This window comes from Taurulus bubalis, assembly GCF_910589615.1.
Source record: "Taurulus bubalis genome assembly, chromosome: 10".
In the NCBI taxonomy this organism is placed as follows: Eukaryota; Metazoa; Chordata; class Actinopteri; order Perciformes; family Cottidae; genus Taurulus; species Taurulus bubalis.
Genome location: NC_136598.1, coordinates 13233619 through 13253344, shown reverse-complemented (window position 1 = coordinate 13253344; position 19726 = coordinate 13233619). Strand labels below are relative to the sequence as shown.

The following is a 19726-nucleotide window of genomic DNA, read 5'->3' as shown; positions in this document are numbered from 1 at the left end:
TGTTTTTTGTTCATTTTTAGTCTTTTTTTGGTTGCTATGTGTCCATTTGATTGACACCAATGATGTCCAAATTCATATTTTAGCATTTTCTTCACGTCTGTGTGTGTTTAGGGCTGTAACTGATTATTTTCATTAATGATTCGTCTGGGAATTACTTTCCCGATTGAATTGTTGAATTGATTGATTTGTTGAATTGATTTGTTATTATTTGGTCAATAACATATCTGATATTTTGTAAAAGTCTATAAATAATGTTTGGTCCAATGGCTGAAAAATCACATTTTACGAGAGCACATGTTTACTTATTTTGATGTCTTGTTTTGTTCAACCAATAGATTTCAGAAGTTCAAAATAGTGAATATTAAGACATTTTTGCTTAAAAAGTCTCTCAAAAGATTTGTTGCAGAAGCATGAGCAAATTTGAGATATTGTTCATTGCCTACCAACATGTTTTAAGATCAGGGCTGAACATAGCGTCAAAGTAAATATAATGACTACAGATAATGACATCCTACTACTTCCGGTCAATTCTTTCAAAATACACTGCCAAAACTTAAGCAACCGGAAAGTAATTAATGCAAAGTGAGCGTTCATTTAGGTCAACGTTTACGACGGGGTTCGTTGAGCGAGCACTACAGCTCACAGTGTGAGCAACCTTAGTCGCAAGGATACCAAAACGTAGCATGTATCCTCGCTCGTGCTCGTTACCGACCGTCCTCGAGAGTCTTCCGTGTTGACAAACGTGACGTCACTGTGTGGCGTCGTTAGGTGGGGCGGGGCTGTGTTGTTGCTGCTGTTAGACGTGAAGATTTATTCTACACCGCTCAGCCTTGGATTAAAACGACGCAGAGCATTTCACACCCTCGACTCCGCGAAGGGTCCTGCTGTTTGTTAGTTTGTCTATTTTTTCCTGCTCCGAGTCAACATGGGGAGCTGCTTAACCGTGGGGCCGAACGAGGCTCTGGTGGTCTCCGGTGAGTCGTTCCCCTCGTTACCGAGCGAACAACGCTCAGCTAGCTGTCATTTCGATAGGAGGGCTAACGGAGGTGAACTGGAAAATGTGTACCCTGCTCTTGTTTGGAGGAAGATGACTTTAATGCTAACGCAACACATACATACAAACAGTCTGATAGCTGCTGCGTAAAGCCGCTAAATCAGTGTTAGAAACGATAATCACGGCTTATTTAGAACCGTGATGCTAACACCGTTAGCAAGCAAGGCAGCGACGGTTTGCATTATTAGTGCTCATCAATACACTACGATACAACCGTCACTGACATGTAATTATTAAACGCGTGTAAGTAGTGGCTCTCAAAGCTGCTGCCCGTGGGAGCAGCTGCAGCTTCATGTAGGCCCCTGGTGTAGCTGAAGGGGGCGGGTTTGCTCATCCTCCATTAACTCTTGCTATAATGTAACGTTGGCTGTGATTTATTAGTGGCACTACATATCACAACGCTGCCGTACAGCAGGGGCTCCCGATACAGTTTGGCTCGTGACCCCTAAAACAGCAACGTCTACTTGTGGCCCATTGGCACCAGTTGCTAGTAATGGAAAGTAAATAAGTACTGTACTTGAGTACAATTTTGACACACTTGTGCTTTAAGTATTTGTATTTTGTGCTACTTTGTTGGCACCTTTTTACTCCACTACATTCATTTGACCTTTTACATCAAAAATGTATGATATCGTTATGCGATATGATGCAGCACTACACTACCAATGTACCCAGTAGTATACAAGGTATTTGAAATTGGTTCCAAAATGACAAAGTACAGCATTAAAGTGCTCTTATATGTATTGGCTAGTCATACAAACTGAATAATATAATATCCAATACTAATATAGCACTTTCAAAGGACACATTCTACATGATTAGTACTTCTACTTTTGGTACTTCAAGTACAATTTGCTGATAATGTATCTCTACTTTTACGTAAATCACTTTTGAATTCAGGACTTACTTGTAATATAGTATTTTTCATGTGTTTACTTTTACATAAAGAAAGGATCTGAGTAGTTCTTCCCCTACCGCCAGTTGCGTACCATATATATCTTTTGGGTTACGACCAAGACGACCGAAGAGAGATCGTGTTCCCCTATTTTGTTTGAAACATTTTTAAAGCCCTGAAAATTTTCAATAATTCAGTAATTATAATATAATATATAATTTTCAGTAAGTAAAACAAAAATGCCTGGACTAGAGGAAGATCTGTTTTAATCTGTGAACCTGCTTTTGACAGACAGATGTTTGCAAGCATTGTTTTAATCCAATTTTTCCTCTTCCCTCAGGTGGCTGTTGTGGTTCTGATACAAAGACCTACGCCGTGGGAGGCTGGGCCTGGGCTTGGTGTCTCATCTCGGACACCCAAAGGTGACAACATAGATGAAACATACTGTATGGTCCATATATAATATCTTGAAACGGAGTTGACTTTCAGTAGCTCCTTGAAATGCTTTTGTGCCAGCAAGTGCTTCTCATGGCAGATAAGTGGATTATGATATTGAAAGCCCTCTGTTAAAACGTGTTCAGACCACAGCTGAATGGGCTTTGGCTGTCAGTGTCATTATCTAAAGACTTGTCTGTAAGCAAGTGGAGTAGGAAAGCTGGTCTTTCATACATTTAATTTAGCTGACGCTTTTATCCAAAGCGACTTACAATAAGTGCATTCAACCATGAGTACAAACTTGGAACAACAAGAATCAAGAAAGTACAGTTTCTTCAATAAAGTTAAACTACAAAGTGCTATCAGTAAGTGCCATTTAAGTGCTACTAAAATGCTACTACGGTGCTACTTTCCTTATTCAAGGTGTAGTCGAAAAAGATGTGTTTTTAGTTTGCGACGGAAGATGTAGAGACTTTCTGCTGTCCTGATGTCAATGGGGAGCTTATTCCACCATTGAGGAGCCAGGACAGCAAACAGTCATGACTTTGTTGAGTGTTTAGCTCGCAGTGACGGAGCTACAAGCCGATTGGCAGAAGCCGAGCGAACGAGCTGGGGTGTACGATTTTACCATGTCCTGGATGTAGACTGCACCCGATCTGTTCGCAGCACAGTACGCAAGTACCAATGTTTTGAAGCAGATGTGGACGGCCACCAGTAACCAGTGAAGAACGCGGAGGAGCAGAGTAGTATGGGTGAATTTCGGGAGGTTAAAGACCAGTCGAGCACTCTACCTCTGTCGCACACTCTGCTGTTGTTTCTAACGCAAACTGGTACAACAGTCTCCTTTTAAGCCTTCAACATTCACATTTTCTAAGATGAGTAGTAAAAAACTGGTAAAAATGTGCACTGTCCTGTTAAATGTGCAGTGTCCACAGCGCTGTTCATCAGTCCAGTCGTTAAAGACGTTCGTCTTCATGCGTGGTCGGACAAGAAGTTGTTATAAAAATAATTTGTTTCAATGATACGTACCACGACCTTTTACTGTGGAGTAATATTTTAAAAGAAAAGAAAGCAGTATGATGCCCAAACAGTATAAAAATCCTCAAAATAGTTTTTGATTTCCATTCATTATAGTACACCGCTAATATTTAGTTGTGTGCTTCTGAGTGACTTAAAGGGGATTAAGACACATTTCCCTGATCATCAATAGATGGCCTGTTAAAGATGAAAAACCCTCTCTGGATGTTTATATAAAACTGTATCATTGTTGCATTTTATATATATTCTTATACACCTGTTTTTCAGCGAGTACCTCATAGTTCTGTTTATTTGTACCTCTCTTTGTTCAGCTTTGCTGTCCTTGTTTTTAGCTGTATGTTTATTTCTGTGTATGTACAACGAGAGCAACATAAAACCAGACTCAAATTCCTTGCATATGTGCACAGTCTGATTCTGAACCAGCATCAAATTCTCTGCGTCTGAACAAAAGTGATCATTTAACAAAGACAGATTTTATTCTGATATTCCACAGCTTGCTCTCATCACTTAATATGTTTTTTCTGCTGTAGGATAACCCTAGAAATCATGACTCTGCAGCCCCGATGTGAGGATGTGGAGACAGCAGAGGGGGTGGCCATCACTGTCACAGGGGTGGCTCAGGTAAGACCGCATGCCGGATCAGTCTGATTGAATCTCAAAGTTTTTATACTCACTGAAATGTGTCTTTAGCGCAGAATAGAAAAAAATGTCATGTGCGTAAAGCTTGGATCTGATGTGTGGTTTACTTGTTCTAGAATAAATCCTGTAGTTAAATATTGCAGAGTTTATACTCTTTTATTGAGGCAAAATTGTTTGGGTACTTGTGTGGGGTCAATATTTAACATTTGAGACCTTTGGCCTGTCTTGTTAAATAACATTTTGTGTTTGTATTTAATAAATGAAAAACATAAATCAATGTATCAGCACTTTTATGAAAGAAAAAGATAGAATAATACCCAGCCCTTGTTACCACTTATCTTTTTAGTATTTATCCTAATTATTTGTAACAAATTGTATGTTTTCTTTACCTCCAAATGAGAGTTCGGTCTGTCACCAGATGAGCTGACGTCACTATGTCTTCTTCAGGTGAAAGTGATGACGGAGCATGACCTACTGGCAGTAGCCTGTGAGCAGTTCCTGGGTAAATCAGTCATAGAGATCAAAGCTGTGGTCCTGCAGACTCTGGAGGGACATCTGCGCTCCATTCTAGGTACGGACAGGCATCACATTTGAACAATTGTGTTTGTTAAAAGTCGAACACCTGAATTTGTCATCATCAATCAGAGTGGTTTTGGATAGCAACTAACAATTATTTTCATCTTCAACTAAAAAAAGGCCTCATCATTTGTCATCTTCAACTTTATGTTTTTGTTCAAATCCAAAAACATATTCAGAGTAACAGTTAATTGGTTTACAAAAAAATGACACATTTATTTAACAACAAATTGTCTTGAGATTGATTTGTGGCATTAGTGAAGTATTCTTTCAGAATATTATTAAAACCTAATGACTCATTCACGTTTATTAAGCGATTACATAATTCTCGAAAGGGTTAAAAAAAAAACTATACTCTGCTGACCTTGTTTTTACATGACCCAAAGAAATCTCAATCAAAAATAAAAGAATGCACAAGACTGCTGCTAGTTTATGGAAAGCAGCATTTCAAACAGCACACATAGAAATGTGATGTGGAGATACTGACAGCGTCTCTCTTTTGCAGGTACCTTGACTGTCGAGCAGATCTATCAGGACAGGGACCAGTTCGCCAAACTGGTGAGGGAGGTAGCATCTCCCGATGTGGGCAGGATGGGCATCGAGATTCTCAGCTTCACCATTAAGGTGGGTTGGCTACGGCAAACGATACCTGGCACTCTGGACAGTGAACCAGAATGCCTGAAGAAAGTTCTAACTCAGCAAAGACGGGTCAAAATGATACATATCTGCATGGAATTTGACTTGAAATTCACTTCCAAAAAAGGTATTTAGTCTCGATTCAAGAACAACCCTGTATACAGGCCTGTTCAGTTGGTGTGAGAATCCTCCTCAATGAAGGCGGACCTCGGTCGATTTCTGGCTAACGGAGAGAGGATAAGAAGAAGTTAAGGATTCAATGATAATTTATTTCTACTATGCAACACAGGGATACCCAACGAAATGCTGTTGTAGCCCATTTTCAACATTTTCAAAACCTGACAAACAAAATCAGAAGTAAATTCCTGTAGTGCGTCTTTTAAAGTTGCATCAGGAGGAATGTAAACAGCAGCAACAAAACAATTCTAACCAACATCTTCACATTAAAAACTTGACTGTCTGTCCATCAAGTTCGCAAGTTCTTTCCCAATGTTGAGTGCATTCTGTCCAATGCCATAAGTGCAGTAATAAACAGGGGAAAAAAATATTGAAAATCATGGCAGTACATGTTCGGAGCCATAAACAACCTTTCACCATAGGAGGTTCCATGTACTGCCATAAATTTCAATATATATTTTTTGGACAGCCATAGCAACAAATTGCATTGAGCAGAATGGACAACGTTTTAACGTTTAGCTAGTGGAACCTCCTAAAGTGAAAGGTTGTTTATGGCTTCGAACATTAAGTGAGAGAGACGGCAGCATTTTACTCGACCGTCCTTCTTTTATTAGATCAGCTGAGAGAATATCAAGGCATTTAGGAGATTTCCAGTCAAGTGTCATAAACTTTTAACAGCTTTCACGTTTTTGTTTATAGCTTTGGTGTCCAACAAAGCTGTAAAACAAAAAATGGTTCAGCTATTTAGGTCTGATGAAATCAAACGAGCTCTTATGGCACTATTTCAGAAGGTTTGATTCATATTACTATGAAACTATTTATTTGTGATATTTTTGGCCATAATAACAGTAGTGTGAAAATTGTATACGTCACATCCCCAGCAGAGCGGCAGACTGTGTGTGTTCATTGGCCAAGCAGTACTGTGGGGGTCACACAAACATGAGTCAGCAGCCACCCGGTCTTGTTTTCAAATCAAATATGTTTTTATCTACCATCGAGGCTGCTGCTCATTAGAGACGTCCTCTCTGGCTGTAATGATGGACTGGCTGGAGACTCCGTCGTCATGTGCACTCCACTGTTGTTCATCAGAACTAATTGAAATGCGCTGCAGACACAGCGGCTCACCGCACTACTCAGCTGAAAGCCCAAAGTCCATTTCTTTCACATCAGTGAATCCAGATGGTTTTTCTGTGACGCGTCCGAACCGGATTAGCGCATTAGCAGAGGCTTCAGACATTTGTGGTTTGTCTTTATAGCATGTATTTGGTGTAGATGATATTTGTGAAAACGGGACGTTCGTTTCGAGGCATTTGTGCCGGCAACTCTTTCGGTGCAGGCGTGAAAAATCAACACCTAAATTCTTACATCTAGACCACCACCATCGCCTCCTTCCATGAAGCTCACACCTGTTTTTCTGTGCTCTCAGGATGTGTATGACAAACTGGATTACCTGAGCTCTCTGGGGAAGACCCAGACTGCAGCCGTGCAGAGGGACGCCGACATCGGCGTGGCCGAGGCAGAGAGGGATGCTGGGATACGGGTAAGGAGGCTTTAGCGGGGTGGGAGACTCTGAGAGGTGGATCCTGTTGTGCACAACAACCAACTGCTTTACTTCTTCATCGTCTCACAGGAAGCAGAGTGTAAGAAGGAGATGATGCATGTGAAATTCCAAGCTGACACCAAGATGGCCGACTCCAAACGAGAACTGGAGCTGCATAAAGCTTCTTTCAACCAGGAAGTCAACACTAAGGTGAAGTTTGAAACTAGCAAGTCTCAAAGTGTGTGTGTGTGTGTGTGTGTGTGTGTGTGTGTGCGTGTGCGCGTGCGCGCGTGCGTGCGTGCGCACTTATGAAAGTGTGTGACAAGTCTGACGTGCTGCTGTTTTCAGAAAGCGGAGGCCCAGCTGGCGTATGAGCTACAGGCAGCCAAGGAGCAGCAGAAGATCCGCCTGGAAGAGATTGAGATCCAAGTGGTGCAGAGGAAGAAGGAGATCACCATCGGGGAGAAGGAGATCATTCGGATGGACAAGGAGCTCATCGCCACAATCAAGAGGCCCGCTGAGGCGGAGGCCTACAAAATGCAGCAGCTGGCTGAGGGGCAGAAGTGAGTGAGAACGCCATCGGTTAAAGGGAGAGAGAGAGGGAGAGGGAGAGAGAGAGAGAGGGAGAGGGAGAGAGAGAGAGAGAGAGAGAGAGAGGGGGAGGGAGAGAGGGAGAGAGGGAGAGGGAGAGAGAGAGAGAGAGAGGGAGGGAGGGAGGGAGGGGGGGGGAGAGGGAGGGAGAGGGAGGGAGGGAGGGAGAGAGGGAGAGAGAGAGAGAGAGAGAGAGAGAGAGAGAGAGAGAGAGAGAGAGAGAGAGAGAGGGAGAGGGAGAGGGAGAGAGAGAGAGAGCGAGAGCACACTAGTGTTGGGTTACAGTCCTCCATGGAGATCTGAAACATCTGGGAAAGAGGTCATGTCAAAATGCAAAACACTCCATAGCAATTTAACAGCTTTGTTGTTTGCGTTTCATCTCTGATTAACAACAAGCTTGTAACCTTCGTAGCCGGCACGCCGTGTGAATTTAATTAGCGCGTGGCAACAGCCGTGTGTATATTTACTATTGCGTTTTAATAACACAGCAAAACTATTTCTTATCCGATTACCCGATTAATCAAAGGAATAATTGGTAGAATAATCGGTAACTGCAGCCTCTAGCTTGGGTCTCGCAGTATTTTGTGCTCTTGGCCACATTTCATTTGGGTAAATGTTTTTAAAGATTTATTTTGCGCCACATAACATAATCCCCTCGCAAACTGTATTACATTATTTTGGAAATGTTCTATGATATTTTAAGTAAGCAGCATGTTGTGGGATGAATCAGATATCAGTTACTGTAACCCCCTCTGCTTCAGGATAAAGACGGTGCTGATAGCCCAGGCTCAAGCAGAGAAGATCAGAAGGATCGGAGAGGCGGAGGCGTGCTCCATTGAAGCTGTGGGCAAGGCAGAGGCTGAGAAGATGAGACTGAAGGCCGAGGCCTACCAGCTGTACGGAGAGGCAGCCAAGACGGCTCTGGTCCTCGAGGCCCTGCCGCTGGTAAAACATACACGGGTTCTTAGAAGCTCCATAATGCACATCCAGCTCATTGAACCACTTGTAGTTGTGTTCAAGAGAACCTTTATTTTGAGTTCACTGATTTGTTCATGCATACTTTTTGAAGAAATCCATACATGAGTTTGGAGGAAAAAACCTTCCCCAATTACTTTATTTGTAAATAAAAGCCAAACTGTGATACCATTGGCGTTAAAGGGATAGTTTGACATTTCGAGAAATGCATTTATTCAATCACTAGCAGAGAATTAGGTGAGAAGATCGATGCCACGAGATGTTAGCTTATCTTAAAAAAAGACTGGAAACAGCTAGCCTGCCTGTGTCTACATCTAATAAATCTTCCTCACAGTTCCTTTTAAATCTTTGGTTATATCATGTTTTTTTTTAATAACCTCAGAATTCCACCACATAAGCACCTATAAAACTCATGGTTGGTAGCTTTCAAAATTAGCATGCTGTATTTTTGATGGAAAATGACATCATCTCGATTCATAAGTCATGAGGCTACGACCGTATCATGTATCGCATGATCTCGGTGTGTGATGTTATTTACTGCTTACAGTAAACACTTAACCGTGTCTTTACAGATTGCTTCCAAGGTGGCGGCGCCGTTAGCCAGGACCAGCGAGATCGTCATCCTGGGTGGGGAGAGCAGCCGCATGACGAGCGAAGTCAACCGCCTGTTGGCTGAACTTCCTGTGTCTGTCAATGCTCTTACTGGAGTGGATCTGTCAAAGGTAACTTTAACACTTAACTTCTAAGCAACTTCTCACCGGCAATTTTACGTCTACTAAAAATGCAGATAGTTACTATAAAGTGTCAATGTGACACTTTTCATAGATTCAGTGCATTAGATGGTGTGTTTTTAGCTTTTTGTCCCCAATTGAAGCCTAAAAGGAGTTGAAATCGCTTTCAGGAAAAATATGAAAAAAAGAAAACTAAGGTTGGATAATCCGTCCTTTTTTTCTTTTTCTTTATTTTCGACAGATCCCGTTTCTGCAGAAGATGACCAGTGCTCAAGCCTGAAAACCCGACGACCACACACGACTCCAGTATCTGTTGTATGCACTCTGATGGACTGCCTTTAATACACTTGAAGAATTCTGTTGTTTTATACGTATAGATATACTGTATACCAAGTGAATTTTGGAAACCTCTGGTGCCTTACTTTATACAGGGCCAGAATATCTGAACGCACTGCTGCTCATTTAAAAGATTTTTATTTTATATTTTAATTTAACATGGGAACATTTTGTGCTGTCATTTAATTTTTTTTGTATTTGAATCGTATATATTAGTCATTTTGCATTAAATACCATCGAAGAGGAGAGCTGCTATTAGACTGGTGTGATGGCTGATGTACCTGCTGAATGTCACGCTAACACCCAGTCTCTGGTGTTTGTACATCGGGGCTCTGCTTCTTCAGACCACAAGGTCTCTGCTCTCACTTCTTACATTCCGCATGCTGCAGGCCTTCTTGATTTGTGCGCCTCTTTCTTTATCGTAAGATACATCCGCGTTCACAATCTTTTCCTTTGTATATTGTACATGTTGTAATTTTTAACTATTTATGTAATTTTCTGTGTGGATTTTTTTATTTTTACAATGTCGCAGGTGCTCGCAATCTTATAAGAAGCCCTCCCATCCTTGTGCAAATGGTGTCTGTTGCCCTGAAAGAAGTTTAATCCTCTACAAACCGTTAATATCGGGCTCTGCGCTATACATATGATTATTATTTATATGCTGGCAGGGAAACGGGATGCAAAATCTGATCTGAGCTTGTGGTCCTTTTATATTTATAGTGGGTTTAAATATAAAGGTTAGTAGTTTGGGCCTTGATTAGGATTTTAAAAATTTATAGGTGTATTCATGGGCAAATTATCAAAAATGACCGGCTTGGAGTTGTGTGAAATTCGTTTACACAGTGTGGAAAAAAGCTTAATGTGAATAGATATTGAAAATGAAAAGGCCAAATGGTGATGCCAAATAGAATAGATTGTCTTTTCATTTTCATTCATGAGAAGGACTTAGGGATACTGCAAAGTTTATCACCAGATATCCGTAGATGCTACGCCATGTCTTTGCGTCAACAAACCAAACTTTTCAGACTTTTCAACTTGCTAATTTATTTATTATTATAGTTTGCACACGTCTGCATTGACTTTTTTATAGTCATATAGAAGGAACTTTTAGCAGAGTACTTTAACTTATCGAACAATGTTTTATCTATTTTAATAAGTGATGTGTTTGTAAATGGTCATGATGCTTTGTTGTTTTCGAGGTCTAATGCACCAAAATGTTAAGCGTCAGTGCAGCCGTAGAAAAGGTTTTAGAAAGAAAAAAAGGAGTTTGCAGGTACAGTAGATTATCATGCTTGACTCCAACAAAATGTATTTCACCCACTTAGACTCTTCCAGAAGAACTGAATCCTGCTCGTCTCTTCTCAAAGCTGTGAAGAGCTGCACTCACCCAACCCAAACTAGCTGGACAGCGCTCTTTGGTTTTAAGCCTCGTAGCTCAGGCAGGTGACAACAACAAATAATGGTAGTTTTATGTACGGCTGAAGAAGCAGCCGGAATGAGCTTACTGACACTGAATTCACAGATGACTGTTATTATTGTTGTTGTTTGTGCTCATCCTGAGTTGATTTGTATTTCTATCATGTTTTGCTGATATAGTGACTCGACAAATACTGTGACCATAATGATTGGTTTAGCTGAAAATGTGTAGTGTTCGTGTGTGTGTATGTGTGTATATATATATATATATATATATATATATATATATATATATATATATATATATATATACATACTTGTGTATGTATGTATATACATACACACATACATGACATCTTTGTGTTATATTCCTAATGTTATTTACAACACGTACACTGTGTGTCTCGAACGGCCATGAGTTCCTGTATGCTCTTGCTGCATGTCATATGTCTGTACTCGGAATAATCCATTCACTCTCAGCTAATTGTCATTATAATAAATTGAAAAATGCCATAATTTATTTATTTATTGCCATCTACAGTTCTGTGATGTTTATTTGATTCGTAATTCTTTTTTTTTTTTTTTACTCCTGGCTTCTTAATCTTGATTCAAGGCATGGTGATGTACAACGTCATTTATTTACATATATAAATATAGCTAAAAGTTGTTAAAATAAAACCGGATTTCAGTCAAAATCTATATACATGCTTCATTTATTTAATTTCTTGTCAATTTTGATTTAATACTTTAACTATTTCTATCAATTATTTAGGGCATTTTTATAATTTTTGATAAACTTATGAAGGACACGAGAATTTTTCAAAACAATGTGTGTATATAAGTGTAAATATATGTATGTATGTAAACATAAGTTGCATTTATTTTCATGCAAACGTCTTGTGTGGTGGAAGGAGCCAAGACTTCATTGTGATCCTTCTATCTTTTTAAATCAAATCCATTGCAGGTGCTGTAAAGTAATTTAGTAAATTATAATATAATGCAATGATGACAGGGATCATACTGCATCATGAGGTGACAGCTTTTTTATACTTAAAGTACATTTAGTATTGTTTTACTTAATCTTGCAATGGAGTATTTTAAAACACTTCCTCCACTTCCCAATTATGGAATTTAACTGATTTACTCAAGTACTGTAATGCAATTTTCAGGTACTTGTATTTAAAGGTTTTCAGTTTATGCATTATTTAAGCCAATATTGTATTCTTTACTCGACTACATTTGTTTGATGACTTAAATTACATTTGATCATAATACAACAATATTGATGAACTATTATACAGTGATATCATATTGTAGGTTAAGCTACCAAGCAAAATATAAAGTAATTAAAAAATAACCTTTATGAACAGCAATGTTAAAGCGTTACATTCACTTTTGGTACGAAGTATTTTGATGCTGATTTATGTACTTTCACTGAAGCAAGATTTTGAATGACTTTTACCTGGAATATATTAACACAGTTATTGGACAGGCGTTTATCATTGACGCCTAAATGCAGGAACCGGTGGTCCTGCTCGCTCTCTGCGCATGCGTGCCCGACAGACGTTGCTCTCCGTAGCCAGACAGCAGCAGCTCGGAGAACCAACACCGGGGATGGTCTCTTCATATTTTCTAAAAAAAAACAATATAAACGTTATCTCTCCACAAAATGAAGTTCCCCTACTCATAGATTCTCGTTGAGTAAGTATTGCGCTCTTAAACTCGGGTCGCGTCGGGGTTTCTCCGTCAATGAAAGACTAAAGTTTGCTAACCAGCTGGCCTGGTCACAATAAGCACAAAGAAGCTCCTTATTTATTGTGACACGAGCTGTCCTATTCAAAGATGTAATATTTAAGGTCTCCTACCGCAGCCCGTCCAGTTCATGTTAGCCCGCTGAGACGGCCCAGCTTCGTGTTTCGGGTCTGTGCGGACGTTAGTTAGCTTAGCTGTTGTGAATTACAGCAGATTGAGGCTGGATCGCTAGAAAGATGGCTAACGGTATCTAGCTACAGAACGGCTGTCTGAAAGTGGACTACCTCACTCATGAGGCTGTATTACCGGTGTGGTCCGACACGGTCGGTGTTCTGGTTCGTTCAGGGCGTTAGCCGAGGACTGTGTCACAGATCCACACGGTAGAGAGCTGTGAACTGTCTGTGGAAAAGGTCACATTATTATCCGGGTCTGCGTTCATGAAGATGCTCTTTCTCCTTTACTCTCACTGCACTGCGTGAGACATACCGAGGGTAAAGAAACCAGTAGACCCAAGTCCGTCTAGAAGCACTGGTCTGCATTTGAAATTAGATGAAGGGGAAGAGCCAGTAGTTTTATTGGATTATTATTATTATTATTATTGAACATGTATAAGGCTATGTTCATTGAGAAATATGTTTTCGAAAAAAACAGCAGTGACCAGCAGTAAAATAGTGGTTCAAAGAGTGCTGGGATAAATATTGACAGTATAAATGTACTGGACAATACACTGAATAATCTGAGAAACCTTTTAAGGTAATAAAGATTGCACCACTATGACAAATCAGTCGAGTATCTGAACAGTGGTGAACTAATGGTGAATCACCCTAGAGATCCCCCAAAAAGATTATTTAAATTTTCAATTAATCTGACAGCTATTTTTCTTGATTGACTGTCCATAAAATGTCAAAATGCTGCTGTATGATCTTTTATTTTAATTATTTATGTTACTTTTTGTTTCTCAAAACCTGATGTTACCTAATAAGAATGATCCAAGACTCTTCCACACAGTGAGGCCTACAGTTTATTAATTAAACTGGTACCCAAAGCCCAGGTATCTGTATCGGATTTGAAAAAATTGACTGTGCACTCCTACTTGTGAAAGTGTGTGTATATATATATATATATATATATATATATATATATATATATATATATATATATATATATATGTATGTATTCCCACTCTGTTTGCTTGCTGCACACAGCAAGCTCTTACAGAACCAGGATGTCCGTTTATTACAAGCAAAATGTCATATTACATTTGTAAAAGGTCAAACTGTACTGGATGCGCAAACAGGCAACGGCAAACCGTTTCCCACCAAGGTAAGTGTCCGCTGACTTGTGCCTTGCTCTGTTTCTCCCCCAGTATGGTGAGGAGAAGGTGTCCCATGCTGCATTAACGTCATAGTGACATGCTGGCCTGTCTGCCAGCATCAGGTGACCCTACCGTCAGATTTCTCTCCCGCACGCAGATGAACACTGGACTTCAGAAATGTAAGTGCTCTCTTCCACCGTGCTGTGGTCGTACTTGCCATTTAGATGAGTCATTTCCCTCATTGGTCAGCAGTCTGGATCGAAACGATGTCGTTCATGTATCCACGTTCTAAGATATACATGACAAGACAGTGTGATTAAGGAACATTGTGTCACATATTTATCCTAAAACCTTTCATTCAAGAGCAATAGAAAGTTTCTCTATACAGTTTAAGTAGAAATTCTGTAGACTGATGGACAAACTGAATTATAGAATGGTTAACATGATCCATGCTTTTAAGATGAGGGTTAAACACTTCAGTTGAATACACTAGTCTTTTATTATGTTGCCAAAAGAAGTGCCAGCCTGTTGTTAATGGCACCTTGCATCTGATCCAAAACATTGTTGTCTATAAAATGCCATGCCATGCCAGCCTCAGTGGCTACAGAGCTCTTAATAGAGAGCAGATGAAGTCTCTACGAAGCTCAGGCTGCCATATATTTTACTCCCACATTTCATGTTGTCCTACAGTGTAGCGTTACAGTACGTATAAAGTGTTGTGATGTCAATGACTACGTTTACATGCACAAAATATTTCTACATTGTGTATACATCTTTTATTCCTTCTGACCAGAAATGTTGGCTTTACCTTTGGTCATGCATCTCTGGCTGGTTTATGTTCGACGCACTTGTGTGTTGCAAACTGGTATTAAAAACGAGACATGTATTCTGAACATGCCACATGTCCAAGAATGCTCCTAAAACCTGAGTAATATCTCAGAAATCCGAAAACCTTCCATTCGGAACAAGGCCTGAGCCAAACGGAATATGCTTTTTACATGAGCTGTATCAAATGCAGAATAACAGTGGAATATTAGTGTGCATGTAAATGTAGTCAAACAGCTTTGCTGGGTATTTCTGTTTGTCTGACCTTCCACATGTTGCAGGGGAAACTACACAGAAGATGAGATCTGCCAGCTATCCAACCCCAGCAGAGTTGGATGCCTTTGCTAAGAAAGTTGCCAACAGCCCTCTGACTATCCAGATATTCCCCAACAGTGTCAAAGTACCTCAAAGGAAGCACATTCGCCGCACAGTCAACGGACTCGACACGTCCTCGTCCAGCCAGCGCCACAGTCCCTACCCGTCTCAGGTCAGCTCCAGCAGGGGTCTGCTGGCCGTCCTCTGCGCGCCCGCCAAAGTCGTCGTCAAAGATTCGGACGGCAGCCGTGCCCGGCACCTTCAGAAGGCCGCCATGAACCCTCACAGCGGGCCATACGCCGCTCAAAGCACTTTAAATCTCCCTCAACCCGCCCCTCACTTACAAGGCCCGTCGCTGCTGCCCGTGGCCCAGAAGCAGGGCATGGTTCACCCGCAGGCGCTTCAGCAAAGCATGACTCATCCAATGACTTTACAGCAGCCTCAAACCATGCCCCACCCGCAGGCTTTACAGCAAAGGAGCATGGCTCATTCGCAAGCTCTGCAGAGGCAGCAGAGTTTGTCCCAGGTTCAAACTCCGCAGCAGAGATTGACTCATCCGCAGAGCCTACAGAGGCAGCAGAGTCTGCCTCACACCCAGCAGCAGCAGCAGCAGCAGCAGCAGCAGCAGAGCCAGCCTCATCCACCGGTCGTACCGCAGCAGCATCTTTCTCATTTGCAGACACTTAAGCATCACACGGCTCCTCCGCAAGCTTTACTCGCACAGCAGGGAGCAACTCAGGACCTGCGCCACATGTCCGATGGAGCTCAGCTTCCGAGCATACAGCACACCCAGGGGCTAGGTGGCCCACAGCCCCTCCCCCAGGCTGCGGGCGCGGGGCCGCCGACTGTCCCCAACAGCCTCCAGCAGCCCCCGCCGGGGGCATACGGGCCCCGGAAGCCCGCCGACGGCGATGCCCCACCAAATGTAACTGTATCTACCTCCACCATCCCACTGTCCATGGCATCCAGCTTGCATCAGAACCGTCCGAGTGACCTGAGCAGCATCGTGCACCAAATCAACCAGCTGTGCCAGGCACGGGCCGGTATGGGCGCCACCTCCGTCTGCGAGGGCCAGATTGCAAACCCAAGCCCCATCAGCCGTAACCTGCTGATCAACGCCAGCTCCAGGGTGTCCTGTCACCACCCGGCCCTGGGCCCCGTGCCGAGCTGCCTCATGGTGGGACCTCCAGACAAAGGCACAGCTCAGACTCCCAATGCTGCTCTCCACTCGCAGCACAGTATAGCTGCTAATAGCATACCTGCCTTTCACACAGACCCAGAGAAGGTACAACTGCAGCAACAGCAGCTGCAGCACCATTTACATCAGCAGAAACAGCAGCAGTTACAGCAGCAGCAGTTACAGCAGCAGCAACATTTACAACATCTGCAGCAGCAGCAGCAGCAGCAGCAGCAGCGCTCATGGGCCCAGCATCAACTGGCCCACATGCAGCAGCCCCCTGAGGGGGCTCATCCCTGCAAGAACCCAAGGATGGAGCCTCCAACCGAGTGTGCTTTCCTCCCTCGAAACCTCAACTATTCCCACAAGCTACCCAATGTCGCACAGTCCTTCACCCTAAAGCACCCCTCAGAAAAAGCAAGGCCGTCTTCTCCCGTTAACTGCCCAGTAGGTTCTATGCCTTACATTAATGGTCACTACATGCAGCCGCCGTGGGGCGGCATCCCGGCCACAGCAGGTAACAATGGATCCGGCCCTCAGGACCTCCCTGTGGTTTTCCAGGGGGGGCAGGCTGCTGCCTCCGCAAACCGCATCCCAGGGGCAAAGTACAGGCCGGGCAAAGAGGGTCCTCCCGACCAGTCTAAGTTGATGCAGAACGTGGATTTCTTAGGAGGGGACTTCCAGATGCCCAGCTATCAGGAGCAGAACATGGGCGTTATGGAGAAGATGCACAGGTCGGCGATGGGCCAAGTTCAGGAGCCCGGCGGCGGCGTTCATGCTCATCACCCGGGCTACCGTTAAAATGTGCGCTTATCCCCTCTCTGCCCCCTCCCCTTATTGTGTTTTGAGTTTTATCTCAACAGCTACTGTGGTTTATTCTTTAAGATCTTGCAAGTGATCAATTACATTTGAATTGCTCCAGAGCTCGATTTGTAGACCCCACCAGGTTGTGATGTTTCAAAGTATTCCTCAGGTCTTAAGCCATGTCGTACCTTTGTTGCAGATGAAGGTTTTTTTTTAGATTGTTGTCCACTGTCGAGTAGAATTCCTCTTTTTCATCACTGGCATGGATCTGCTGCTCTTTGTTTGTGTATATATTGTGTTCTAAAATATTAATTTTCCTGATGAGAATAAGCTTGTCACATGATTGTCACAGTGCTTTTTCCTAGGTTGGCATGTAACAAATGCTCAAAATAAGTTTTTACAACTGCCCAAAGGCAAGATATTAGGATGTCCACGTGTGATGTTTCTTTGTGTTTTTTTTTGCAATTATTTATCCTCTTAACAGGTTTGTGATCCATTTAAATAAGGTTACATGTATATGCAATTAATAAGACTGTTAAGGTTTTTGTCCCAGAGGCCCCCTCACATAGTTGAGGTGTACACTTGTTAGCGGTGCCTAAAAGCGAGAGCCCCGGCTCTTCAATCAGGAATACAACATGGCTCCTGAGCGGCACTGTTTGTGGTTCAGCTAGGTTTTTTCTTCTTTCTGCATGGTTCAATGGGTGATCACGGTGTGCACGCCTAACCATCACAGAATTTTTGTTAAAAAATAAGACAACAACGGTAAACACTCTCCATGTAGTTTCTCGAGTTGCGAGTAGTTAACTCTTTGTTTGGCAAGTCTAAAGTGCCCTCTTGTGTGCGTGTGATATTTCAAGATTTGCTTTCGAAGAAGTTATTTTATTATCCTTTTTGTTGTATTTCTGTAGACGGCCCTACTTTAACTGTAGAAATTCCTTTTTAAATGTTATGGCCTATTGTCTGGCAAAAGGAGCAAAAACTCCCCTATTTGTCTGTAGCTAATGTGAAACAGAATGGCATCCCATTAATATTAAAATGCCGTACGTATGTCGGTAGGTGTAAAGCAAATTGATCACTTGCAAGCATGCGAGTACTTAAAATAATGCGAGCTGGGAAAACTGCTTAATTTCCCCTCACCACTTTACTACTGTAACACACGTGAACCGATGTGGTGTGGACGTTACCTGTGTGGCTTGAGGCGGGCCGCTCCGTCTGCTAATCGCTGGCCTCGCCACGTGTTGTTTCCGCTACCTATCAAGACAGAGTAAGGACATTGAAAGCTAGCCGCGTCTAGCATGAAGCTGGACCCACTTCCTCCTCTAGTCCTCTTTCTTCGGGTTGATGTTGTCTGGGGCAATACCGTTGCTCTGCTAGCCTCAAGCCTTCTGGAAAAAAGCCTTAATGTCACAGTAGTTATCCTCTACTTAATACTTACCTTAACTGACTTCCTTCCGTATGGCTTCGTTGTGAGAGAATCAAGTGTTTTTTCTTTCCTCTGAGCTTATTTTAAATCTGTACTGTCAGGTCATTGGACAGTGTTAATGTGTGTGTGTGTGTATATTATAGGCAAAGGAATAGGTGATATTGCCTTAAATTGAAACATTAAGGTAATCATGCTACTCCTACTTGTTGATAAAGCACCGATCCTATCAAATCCCATCAAATGTTGCCTATCAAGGATTTTAAAATATGAATCGTATTTAGCAGAATGAATAGGTATGTAGAACAGGGCTGTAGCAGTTATTTTAAAGTATTTGGACTGTTTTTGTTGTTATACTTAATAAATATCCTGACATAGTTTAATTTATTATAATTTTTCAGACCACTGCATCCTGAAGCCATAGGTGTTTTCACATTAGGTGCCATAGGTGAATCACTTTTGACGCAGTGTGAACTGAATTGTCTGCACTCTGGACGCGAATGAGAGCTTTGACCCTGTGCATCCATTAGTTAATCAGACTTCTTTCACAACGCTGAGCTTTTTGTTTTTTTTCTCAATTCTCTGAATTGTCCTCGTAAACACAGTACAGGTCAAAAGTGAGGAAAAGCGGTGAGAATGATTTGTTGTCTTCAGAAAGAAAGACAGCAGAGATGCGAGCCGTAGCTTTTCTGGATTTTGGTCTTGTACTTAATGGCAGTTTTTTTGGTTTTGTTTCCTGGCTCATTTTTTATGTGCCTGCCCCTTAAAGCTGCTATAGACGTTTAATCTTAACACACACTAGTATGATTTGTGTGTGTGAATGGTAATGATGTATGGGCTGTATCAGTGAAAATAAGTTTCTCTTTATGGGATGGGCGCAGGGTGGAATTGTTGCCACTCAAATGCTGGGAAATTTGGTCTACTTTATTCCAAATATATAATAACTGACAAGTATTCAGAGTGGTTTTCAGGAGTTTGACCCACTGCGGTCTAAAGGCGAGAGCATTGCAGGCCTGTGTGGGTTTCTGAACCTAAAATCAACGCTACTCGATCCGACATACTGGCCCGGTTTATTTTTG

The 19726-nt window shown here is 42.0% G+C and overlaps 2 protein-coding genes across 2 annotated transcripts; both read left to right on the top strand.

The window, feature by feature from the left end:
- Positions 1-925: 925 nt before the first annotated feature.
- LOC306742876 (flotillin-2) lies at positions 926-9620 on the top strand (the record flags this gene model as incomplete). Its single annotated transcript, XM_079225322.1, has 11 exons — positions 926-974; positions 2290-2371; positions 3953-4043; positions 4509-4632; positions 5143-5261; positions 6877-6990; positions 7081-7200; positions 7339-7553; positions 8343-8526; positions 9129-9278; positions 9529-9620. 11 exons carry the CDS (start codon positions 926-928, stop codon positions 9565-9567), a joined length of 1287 nt encoding a protein of 428 aa, XP_079081448.1. The 3' UTR covers positions 9568-9620.
- Positions 9621-14203: 4583 nt separating this feature from the next.
- LOC306742248 (protein FAM222B-like) lies at positions 14204-17224 on the top strand (the record flags this gene model as incomplete). Its single annotated transcript, XM_079224598.1, has 2 exons — positions 14204-14285; positions 15213-17224. 2 exons carry the CDS (start codon positions 14204-14206, stop codon positions 17222-17224), a joined length of 2094 nt encoding a protein of 697 aa, XP_079080724.1.
- Between the last annotated feature and the right edge of the window lie 2502 nt (positions 17225-19726).